The following is a 12,189-nucleotide window of genomic DNA, read 5'->3' on the forward strand; positions in this document are numbered from 1 at the left end:
TTCCAGTGAGCTGTAGAGTGCAATTTTGTTGAAGGCACAGGACAATGTTCAGCAAAATGTATCATCTGTGTTTTTCCATTGTGTTGAATTGTCATTGTTCGCTTTATTGTGTAGCTGGCAATTTGGCAATTCTGTGCACCAGGGGTGTTAAGAGGCTGTGTAGCTCCATGAAAAAAATTGAGAGAAAAAGAGCCCAGTAGAGTTTTTTCTTTTAGGTATATGTTCATTAAAACTTAGTAATTTTTTGCCCAAATAACAAATATGAAAACCCTAAGTAGCTTGGAGGTATTTAACATAGAAATTGAAACAAAAATGGATTAATGTGTTTCTAGATTATAAATAGAAAAGGGAAAAGAAATCTCTTCCAGTAAGACAAAAGCCACCCTACTTAAGACTTTTGCTCCTTTTTTTTTTTTTAAGATTAACTTTTTGATCCGATTTATTTAATGGAAACATACATGCATTGAAATCACTGTCATAACATGGAGAAAGCAATGAGAGCCAATAGCGACTGAAAACCATAGTTCAGAATAACCCTTTTCTATTTTATTCCCTGCTACCTAACTGTGCGTTCATCACTGGAAAAGGGGAGATTCTTACATCCTTTTTCTGAGATTTTCAAAGCGCCTGCTCTGATGTAAATACATAGCGTCACAGACAAGTTTCCCTTCTTCACACTGTGGTTTTCTTACAGTTGGAGACATGCCCGTAAAACCTGCCAGTGCTGTGACACTGCCTAAGAACGACTGATTAAAATGGTACTCTTCCTCGCATTCCCTCAGACTATGGCTTTTATTAATTAAGAAGTCCATTGTGTATGAATAATGCCACCTGGACAAAATTAAAAACTAATACGGGAGTACATTAGTGGTTCAACATTTGTATCTGTGTGATTCAATATTTGAAATATTTTCACTGAACTGCTTTTGAAATAAATTGGATTGAGACAGAAGCAAAAGTGTCAGATTTACAGTGAAATTAAGCTGTAAAGTAAGAGGATTATCAATTTTATAGGAAAGTAAGTATCATAGTAGAAAGAAGTTCTGAAAGCAGTCCCTAAAGGTTAATATAATAGTTTAATCCTGTTTTTCTAAATCAGACTTTACACTTTTGAATTCCGAAGGTATTTTCACTGAAAATGACGACAAAATGACCAGGGAGTGCAGAGAATTTACAGAATTTGATGGCTGTGTGATTTAAAGGGAGACTTCAGAAACAGATTAGCTTTGCTGTCTGCTCTGACTCCTTGGAAAAGTCATTTTGCCCAACTGAGACTCAGTTTCTTTCTCTCCAAATATGAAATAATTGCCTCAGTTCCTCCTCTCCTACAAGGTGCAAAAGCAAAACACAACAAAACCCCACCATCAAGGATGTTTCCCTGTGGGTTTAAACGTGAGCCCTTACTGAGAGCCGACACTCTGCTAAGGTTAGAGAAGGGCATGTGATGCCAGTTATGGCAACATACCAAAAAGATGACATGTTTGAAATTCTTTGAAGGACCTTTCTGGCTGTCCAGTGGTTAAGATTTCACCCTCCAGATGCAGGCTCCTCTGTCCATGGGATTCTCCAGGCAAGAATACTGGAGTGGGTTGCTGTGTCCTCCTCCAGGAGATCTTCCCAACCCAGGGATCACACCCACGTCTCCTACATTGCAGGTGGATTCTTTACCACTAAGCCACCGGGGAAGCCCCCTTTTCAGTTTTTTACAAATGCCTAAAAATTGGCTTTGTCTCTGATCCTCCTTCCAGTACAGTGTTTGACTTACAGTCCAGGACACTCCATTGCAAGCCACATCTGGAGGTTAGTACAACGTTTGCAGTTTCAAAATTTTTGATCAAGTACATCATGATCCATGTCTTAACATACATACATACTGATTGATGTGTTAAAGATACATGTGCATGTATACATAATAGATTATGTCCTTATCCATTTATCAGTGGTTTGTTTTATATAAACAGAGCGTCTCTCTGTCTGATTTGCAGCCCCTTGAGATTAGGGACTTTGGGGTTTTTACTCCCTCAGGACACAGCGGGGTGCACTGTTCCTTGTAGGTAGAGCAGAGATGGGACAACAGAACGTTATTTCCCCTCTTACCTTCTCCTGACTGCGGACGTTGGCTGGTGTCCCTGCCAGCCTGGACTAGAGCAGAGGGCTCTCTGAGTCCTTGAAGACCTCAGGCTGGCTGTCTCTCCTGGCAACCTGGATGACATTTTCTCCTTGCTTCGAGGAGAAGAAATTCTTTTCCTCCCACTCTTCAGAAAGAGTGAAGTTCAGTCCTCCAAGACTCTTCTCTTACCCTGTACTCGATACTTTATGTCATCCTTTTCCTTTGGTAAAGATAATGAGAGACTGAATATACAGAAGGGCGATGGCCAAGCCATTTATAGAAATGGAATCAACCCCCCCATCTGCAGCAAACTGCCAGGGAAACCAACCCCTTTTCTATAATAAATAGCCCAGGAGGCCAGCCTACTGTGAACCAGATGGCAGCAAGCCAGATTATTATCTCCAGTGACAATCCTGGAAGCCGAACAGTAACTTCTGTTATCATTCTGCCCAAATATCCAGGACTTGATTAATAACTGGCAGCTCTCCTAATTTTTGTCCCCATTTCCAACCTGGCACCAACCAGAGAAAGTCAAATATGCTCCCCTAACCAATCACTTGTGTCTCAGACGGTAAAGAATCTACCTGCAATGCAGGAGACCCAGGTTTGATCCTTGGGTTGGGAAGATCCCCTGGAGAAGGAAATGGTAACCCACCCAGTGTTCTTGCCTGAGAAATTCTATGGACAGAGGAGCTGTGGGGTTGCAAAGAGTCGGACACAACTGAGTGACTAAGACACACACCAATCACTAGGGCTTCCCTGGTGGCTCAGTGGTTAGGAATCCACCTGCCAGGTTTGATCCTGGGTTGGGAAGATTCCCTGAAGAAGGAAATGGCAACCCACTCCAGTGTTCTTGCCTGAGAAATTCTATGGACAGAGGAGCCTAGCGAGCAAAGAATCAGACATGACTTAGAGAATGAACAACAACCAATCACTAGAACAGGCTCAGATGGTAAAGCCTCTGTCTACAATGCGGGAGACCTGGGTTTGATCCTTGGGTCAGGAAGATCCCCTAGAGAAGGAAATGGCAACCCATTCCAGTACTATTGCCTGGAAAATCCCATGGACGGAAGAGCCTGGTAGGCTACAGTCTATGGGGTCGCAAAGAGTCGGACACGACTGAGTGACTTAACTTCTGTTAAGCCTGCCTACAGCTTCCCCAGGCCAACAGCCTCTGATCAGGGCTTCCCTCCATGAAACCTTCCCTTTTTCAGAAAGTTTTCCCATGCCCAGACACAGGTGATGGTGGCAGACTCCCTTGCTCCAGCAAGCTCTGAATACACAGACTTTGCTTTTCTCATTTGATTGGTGTTTGTTTATTTCCCAATAGGAAATGTCAGATGTTTTCCTTTATTTTTATATTCGAACTTGAAAAACTGGAGATCTGATTAAAATGCATTAGGAACCAGCACCAGATTGCTTCATCAATGCTTCTAATTCCCCAAGATTTTATTAAAATCAGTTTGCTGTGGGAGCATTGCACTTCCTATGGTGTTTGCTTGGATTTCATAACTTCAGCTCAGCACTCAGGGGGCTGCCCCTCTACCCTTCTATATTCTCTCAAAGGCAGAGGACACTGCTACCCATGTCCTTTCATCACGGTATAAAGTATAGGCATGTTTTAGCCAAGATTTAAGTAAGCTGACTTTATCTCTAAAAAATCAGATCTGGAATTCCTAAAATAGTTAACTAACAAACATGTCTTAGACAATTAGGTAAAAAGGGTATACATTTTACTAATGAACCACTGTCATCAATTCATTCTAACTCTGGTTTAATGTGGAAACTTGGCCTGGAATAGTCTTGGATCACTTGCCTTCTCTCAGTTTGGAGTCAGGACTTTTCAAGGTACAAACACCTCTGGGACTTCTGCCAGTGTCTGCGTTTGCCCGTAGTTACTTATCTAACCTTGCTTAGGCTTATCTTGTATTGTGTTTTGTCCACATGTTAAACATGTATCTCTTTCTGATTTTTTCCATGACTATGTTTTGTTTTGCTGCAATAGATTTACTGGCGTACTGATCCCCTCCCATCTGCTGTTGGCTTTCTCAGCTGGGTCCAGTTTTAACCTGAATCTGCATTAATGTTACACGTTGAACTGTGTCCCCTCAAACTTATATATTGAATTCCTATTCCCACGAATATGACTATACTAGGAAATAGGACCTTTAAGGAGATAAAGTTAAAATGAGGCCATTAGGGTGAGCCCTAATCTGATATGACTAGTATCTTTATTAGAAAAGGAAATTTGGACACACAGGAATGTCTGAGCACACAGAAGAAAGACCATATAAGAACACAGAAAGTAGCCGTCCACAAGCTGGGGAGAGAGGATTCAAAAGAAACCAAACCTGTTGTTGTTCAGTTGCTAAGTTGTAGCCGACTCCTTGTGAGCCTATGGACTGCAGTAGGCCAGGCTTCCCTGTCCTTCACTATCTCCTGGAGTTTGCTCAGATTCATGTCCATTGAGTCCGTGATGCCATCCAATCATCTCATCCTTTGTCACCCCCTTCTCCTGCCCTCAATCTTTTCCAGCATCAGGATATTTTCCAACAAGTCAGCTTTTCACATCAGGTGGCCAAAGTATTGGAGCTTCAGCTTCAGCATCAGTCCTTCCAATGAATGTTCAAAAGCTTATTTCCTTTAGGATTGACTGGTTTGAACTCTTTGCTGTCCAAAAGCTTACCTAGAAATTATTCACTGGCTAGAATCCTGTACATAGTCAAGCCTTCAATCAAGGGTAAGAACAATTTCAGTTCAGTTCAGTTCAGTCGCTCAGTCGTGTCCGACTCTGCGACCCCATGAATCGCAGCACGCCAGGCCTCCCTGTCTATCACCAATACCTGGAGTTCACTCAGACTCACATCCATCGAGTCAGTGATGCCATCCAGTCATCTCATCCTCTGTCGTCCCCTTCTCCTCCTGCCCCCAATCCCTCCCAGCATCAGAGTCTTTTCCAATGAGTCAACTCTTCGCATGAGGTGGCCAAAGTACTGGAGTTTCAGCTTCAGCATCACTCCTTCCAAAGAAATCCCAGGGCTGATCTCCTTCAGGATGGAGTGGTTGGATCTCCTTGCAGTCCAAGGGACTCTCAAGAGTCTTCTCCAACACCACAGTTCAAAAGCATCAATTCTTCGGCGCTCAGCTTTCTTCACAGTCCAACTCTCACATCCATACATGACTACTGGAAAAACCATAGCCTTGACTAGACAGACCTTTGTTAGCAAAGTAATGTCTCTGCTTTTGAATATGCTATCTAGGTTGGTCATAACTTTCCTTCCAAGGATTAAGCATCTTTTAATTTCATGGCTGCAATCACCATCTGCAGTGATTTTGGAGCCCCCCAAAATAAAGTCTGACACTATTTCCACTGTTTCCCCATCTATTTCCCATGAAGTGATGGGACCGGATGCCATGATCTTCATTTTCTGAATGTTGAGCTTTAAGCCAACTTTTTCACTCTCCACTTTCACTTTCATCAAGAGGCTTTTTAGTTCCTCTTCACTTTCTACCATAAGGGTGGTGTCATCTGCATATCTGAGGTTATTGATATTTCTCCCGGCAATCTTGATTCCAGCTTGTGCTTCTTCTGATTAGTTAAAAAGAGAATGACCAATATCATATGATATCACTTATCTGTGGAATCTAAAAAAATGACACAAATATATCTATGAAACAGAAACAGACACGGACATAGAGAACAAATTTGTGGTTGTTCATGGGGAGGGGGTTTAGGGGAGGGGAAGATTGGGTTGTTGGGATTAGCAGATGAAAACTATTATATATAGGATGGACGAACAGCAAGATCCTACTGTATAACACGGACAACTACATTCAATATCTTGTGATAAACCATAATGGAAAAGAACATATATATATGTATAACTGAATCACTTTGCTATACAGAAGAAATTAATGCAACATTGTAAATCAACTGTACTTTCAATGAAATTAAAAAAAAAAGAATAACCAGATATTTATAGAAATTCAGTTTTACCTGCAGTGTGTGTCCTTTCTCAGGAACACACATAATCCTTTATTCAGATTAGAATTGAGTAATTAGGGAGCCTCATACTGGGCAGAAGTCAAGAGAAGTTCTTGATGACAGTGGCCCAGCAAGCCCAGACACCACCCAGTTCAGAGCAGAGCAAAGCAGATGGCTGCTGTAGGGTATCTTCAGAGAAAGAGCTTATATGATGTTTTGGCAAAAGGTAGCATAGTATCAAGAGATTTTACAGCACACTTTCAGGGCCATAAAGAAGAAACAGTGTTAAGGGCGTTAGAAAATCAAGCCAAAGGAAAGGAGGCAGAATTTATATATGCTGCATGTGAAATGAAGTATATTTGTTACAACTCAATAAAACTCAAATGGGAGTTTACTCAAATGTGTGAAAGGTTTGTGAAATGACCTGAATTGCTAGATGGAGAAGAAGAAAAAGAAGACATCAGATTTGTTCCCTTCCCTGGTAGAAAATGAGTGATAAAGTCTAGAATTAATAAATCAAGAGATAGCAGTATAAATACATTATTTACATGGAAGCAGGTAAAACTGAGAAAAAATATTTAAAGCACTTAGCTGGGGACTGGACTCGAAGAGTGGAGAAAACTTGAGTAAGAGACTGCTGCTTTCATGATAAAACTTGTAGTAATATTTCACTGTTTAAAAATGTGTATTTCTTGATAGAATGAACATAGCAAGTGAAATAGCAAATGAAGCAACTGACAAACAACTAATCTCAAAAATATACAAGCAACTCCTACAGCTCAACTCCAGAAAAGTAAATGACCCAATCAAAAAATGGGCCAAAGAACTAAATAGACATTTCTCCAAAGAAGACGTACAGATGGCTAACAAACACATGAAAAGATGCTCAACATCACTCATTATCAGAGAAATGCAAATCAAAACCACTATGAGGCACCATTTCACGCCAGTCAGAATGGCCGCGATCCAAAAGTCTACAGGCAATAAATGCTGGAGAGGGTGTGGAGAGAAGGGAACTCTCTTACACTGTTGGTGGGAATGCAAACTAGTACAGCCACTATGGAGAACAGTGTGGAGATTCCTTAAAAAACTGGAAATAGAACTGCCTTATGATCCAGCAATCCCACTGCTGGGCATACACACTGAGGAAACTAGAAGGGAAAGAGACACGTGTACCCCAATGTTCATCGCAGCACTGTTTATAATAGCCAGGACATGGAAGTAACCTAGATGTCCATCAGCAGATGAATGGATAAGAAAGCCGTGGTACATATACACAATGGAGTATTACTCAGCCATTAAAAAGAATACATTTGAATCAGTTCTAATGAGATGGATGAAACTGGAACCTATTATACAGAGTGAAGTAAGCCAGAAAGAAAAACACCGATACAGTATAATAACGCATATATATGGAATTTAGAAAGATGGTAACAATAACCCTGTGTACGAGACAGCAAACGAGACACTGATGTATAGATCAGTCTTATGGACTCTGTGGGAGAGGGAGAGGGTGGGGAGATTTGGGAGAATGGCATTGAAACATGTATAATATCATGTATGAAACGAGTCGCCAATCCAGGTTCGATGCACGATACTGGATGCTTGGGGCTGGTGCACTGGGACGACCCAGAGGGAGGGTACGGGGAGGGAGGAGGGAGGAGGGAGGAGGGTTCAGGATAGGGGGAACACATGTATACCTGTGGCGGATTCATTTCAATATTTGGCAAAACTAATACAATATTGTAAAGTTTAAAAATAAAATTAAATTAAAAAAAAATATATTGGAATGAAAAAAAAAAAAAAAAAAGGAATTAGTTTGGCTTTAGTTTGCACCGCTGAAGGCTTTCTGCAAGAAATCAGTGTTAGGAGAAGCCTTTAAAAATAGGACTTCGTCTAATTTGATGTTGAAGAAAAAAGTATGCCATCTAAGTGGAGTGAGCAGAATAACTGCAGAAAGAGGAAACCAGCATGCACAACCATCATGCACTGGAAGGAGGGGGAGGATTAAGGAGAGCTGGCTGCACAGGGTGGGATTAATGAGGCTTGAAACTGGGAAGTCCATTTATAGTTGAGTGGAGTGCCCAATATAGCTGAGGTTTAACTGAAAGGCAAGTGCTGATGACGGGTTTATGAGGCCACGAAGCATTGTGAAAACAAACAGATCTCTGTTTGCTAAAGTCTGTGTAGTCAGAGGAAAAAAATGTGAATCAGAAGCTGCTGTCTTCTGGGCAACCAACCCAAATACCAACACTATGAATCTCTCTTTTCAGTTTTACAAAATGAATGAATGTAGGGTCAAGAAAGTAATATTTCAGAGGAGAATGTAGGCATGGCCTGCTCTGTGCAAGCCTTCAGGTTCCTGTTGGAATTTCCTAAAAAATTGAGTTATATGCCAAGTCAGAAGACTAATGATACTATTACAGAAAAGATACATTTCTCCTCTTTTCTCCCCCTTCCTTCTCCTTTTCCTTGTCCTTCCTCCCTCCCCTGCCTCACTCCCCACCTCTTCCTTTGTTCTCTCTCTCTCTATGTCGCTCGTGCATGCACACAAGAAAAAATTTTATTTGGCCTTTAATTCCTGTAACCATTAAATTTTTACAGTGTGGTACCTTGGTTTGTGCTTGAAAATGCCATTCCCAGGACCCATTCCAGGTTCCCTCCCCCCATGCTCAAAAAAGAGACTCTTTTTGGTGTCTTTCCAAAACCAAAAAACATTCCCAAGTGCATTCATTAAGCATGCTTGCTTAATTGCTCAGTTGTGTCCAACTCTGTGCAACCCCATGGACTGTAGCCCTCCAGGCTCCTCTTGTCCATGGGATTCGCCAGGCAAGAACACTGGAGTGGCTTGCCATTTCCTACTCCAGGGGATCTTCCTGAACCAGGGATCAAACCCGCGTCTCTTGTGTCTCCTGCCTTGGCAGGTGGATTCTTTACCACTGAGCCACCTTCAAGCACAATAATTACTTTGCCAGAAAAAGTGGCTCTGTTGAACACGGAGGGGGTCGTGATGGTTCTGTTCTCTGTGTGTTTCATCAAGTCACCGTGTAGAACTGTGTAGTCTCTGGTTAGCCCAGTTTTCCCCAGCCATCAGATGTGCGCTCCCGTTGAGGTGTGCCCAGTACCCAGTCAGGGAACACCTTGTTCCACCAGTACCTTGCCCAGTGTCTGTCCTCAACATCACAGTGGGGACCCATGGCCACCCTGCTGCCCCAGAGCGGGGCAGGGCCCCGAGCCCTCTGCAGTCTGACCACCTCCTTCCACAGATGCCCCAGAGGTGATGGGTGGAGGGACCACAGTGCCAGTTTCTGGCGCTGGACTGTGAGTCTCTGGACTCAGTCACTGTGCAAGTCCCCTGTCATCCCTCAGGACAGCAGTCTCCACAACACCCACAGTGCACATCCTTCCAGTTGTCAGATTCTGCCTCCAAGTACTGAGCTCTAGAGAGAACATGCCAGTGGCTGTTTCATGATAAATAAATAAAGGGAAAAAGTCTAACGTCCATGCAGCATTTGCTCAGCAGATTGAGGAGTCAGTGGTGCCGCCACTGGAGTGTTTCCAGTTGGGGACCAGCTGGGAGACCATGCACCCCTTTGCTCCTTTCAGCCTTGAGTCTGTCATCCAGCGCCTCTGTGCAAACAAAAAAAAATTTAAGTCACTACTGCTCATGGAAAAGTCTCTCAGCCTAGGGGGACCCTGGGGAGAGGAGGCAGGAGGGGGTGGAATGACACTTCACATGTAAAAGACAGCGTGCTCTTAAGGAAATTTTAAAAATTTGTATTTAGTGATGTAATCACTTTAACATTTTCCCTAGGGCTTCATGCCCTATTTTAGGAACAAAAGATCAGCTCTTTCCAAAGATGCCCCTAAAATCAGCTTTCAAAAGAAATGAAAGAAGATTCTAAAATACCAAGAGGGCAGAGAGGAAGAGCCTGACGTATGAGGCACCCACCAATGGCCTCATTTGAAAAGTAATTCCATGTGTTAGAGCAGCAATTCTCCCGTCAGTGTGGCAGTTTAACAAGAATCGACAGATTCATCTCATAGCTTGAACAAGTTACAATAGCTGCAGGGAGTGTTGGCGATTTAGGTGCGTTCAGGATGGGGTGAATGTCTTGGATCGGCTTCCCAGGTGATGCTAGTGGTAACGAACCTGCCTACGAATGCAGGTAGACTTAAGAGACATGGGTTCAACCCCTGAGTTGGGAAGATACCCCTGGAGGAGGGCATGGCGACTCACTCCAGTATTCTTACCTGGAGAATCCCACGGACAGAGGAGCCTGGCGGGCTACAGTCCATGGAGTCACAAAGAGTCAGACACAACTTAGCACTAAACAACAAATCTAGACGAGAGGGAAATTTTCATTACTTATTAATCAGACAAACGAACAAAAAGCTGAATGTCACTCTAAGGTGTATTATCAGGCATATTTTCAGTCCAGAATTTTCTCTGTAGTCCTTAGAAAGAAACTGGAAGTTAATCAGAGATGAAGGCCTTGCAGCGATGGATAGAACCCATGGCCTCTTCCTGCCTGAAGATGAGAACCTGAGGGAAAAGGGTGACTGGAGTCAGTTTACGCTGTGGCAGCAAGGTGAGCGCCTGACTTCCTGATGATTCTCTGTGACCTGATGGGAAAGGGTGGGGCGGGGCCCTTCTGGGAATACTTCACAGAGCCTGGGAAACCCAGATTATCAAAATCTGTTCATTGCGTCTTAAAATGTATGAACACTCATTTATGTGTGTGTGTGTGCATGCAAATTCATAGTTTTATATATGCATATGTTGTATTTGGATATATAATGTGTTTGGGTTTTCCTGGTCTTTCCTGTTTAATGATATGTTACAAAGAGTAGTCCTACTGTATAGATGTAACTGAAAAGCCCACCATGGGTACCTTACAAAAGAGCTTCCCTGGGCCTCCTTTGCACCTGTCCCATGGAAATGCATCCCAACATGAGAGCTGTTAGGGGTGATGAACACCAGAGGGACAACTCAGTAAAAGCTAGTGTCTGAGCTCCTCAAGAATAGGAACAAGGGACTTCCCTGGTTGCCCAGTGGTTGAGAATCCACCTGCCAATGCAGGGGAGATGGGTTCGAAGATCTCTGGTCCAAGAAGATCTCACATGTTGCAGAGCAACTAAGTTCCTTTGCTGCAACTACTGAAGCCCGCTCTCAAGCTTGGGCTCCGCAGCAAGACAAGCCACCGCAACGAGAAGCACGCGCACCGCAACTGGAGAGTAGCCCTCACTCACCACAGCTAGAGAAAACTCGAGCAGAGCAGTGAAGACACAGTGCAGCCAAAAGGAAATTAAACCAAAAAGAACAGGAAGGGGTTCACAGTCAACGTACCATTCCCTGAGCTGAACCCAGGCCCAGGTACACACCCCACTCTGTGTGTGTCCAATGAGTTAATATCAATCTGTCCTCAAAATGAGAAGCATTGAATTTTATCTTTAAAGCACTCTCCAACTCTCTTGAAAATTCAAATTAACCTGGGTTAACAATAGCTGTACAAAAGTAAATCCATTCTGAAGACTACCCAGCACGTGTCTCACACCTTTAGCTGCAGAAAATAAAGTAGAGGATGGTTTATACTGTGGGACAAATAAGCACCATCCTTTGTGTTAGTATGCTTTCAGCATAATGAAGGTTTACATGTCAGAGAAAGAAGAACAACTTCAATAATATTTTCAGGGAAAAGTCCATAAGAAGAGAGATCACAGGATTTCAAGTGACTCTGTCAGCTTTTTTCCAACAAGACTTTTTTAAGCAGAGCCATAGTAAGGTCAATATGTGAACAGCATGCTAATTTTTGTCTATCGGCATCTCACTAAATGAATCAATTCTGTTGGCTGTAAGCGTTCACCAGTTCATCCGATGCCTCCATTCCATTCACATCTCATGCTTCAGAGTACCTACAGAGTTTCCTAGAATAAGGCTTCAGAATCGTGCGCATCCTGGAGGTAATTTTTGGGAACCATACTCTCTGCTAAAGCCATGTGCTTTAATAAATTGAAATACGCAAAGCATTGTAGGGCATATAAGAACATTAAACAAAAGGAAATAAATAATGGAGACAGTTTGGTTGGTGGC

General features: G+C 42.8%; 1 protein-coding gene across 6 annotated transcripts in view; it reads left to right on the forward strand.

Moving 5' to 3' along the window:
- ASPH (aspartate beta-hydroxylase) overlaps window positions 1-12,189 on the forward strand; it is a 187,319-nt gene that overhangs the window by 158,730 nt on the left and 16,400 nt on the right. For all 6 annotated transcript variants that reach the window (XM_070382346.1, XM_070382345.1, XM_070382351.1 and 3 more), the window contains one exon: window positions 10,552-10,687. In XM_070382346.1, coding sequence (XP_070238447.1) covers window positions 10,552-10,687 — 136 coding nt within the window. The remainder of the gene's footprint in view (window positions 1-10,551; window positions 10,688-12,189) is intronic.

Source organism: Bos mutus, chromosome 14 (genome assembly GCF_027580195.1).
Source record: "Bos mutus isolate GX-2022 chromosome 14, NWIPB_WYAK_1.1, whole genome shotgun sequence".
NCBI classification, from domain to species: domain Eukaryota; kingdom Metazoa; phylum Chordata; class Mammalia; order Artiodactyla; family Bovidae; genus Bos; species Bos mutus.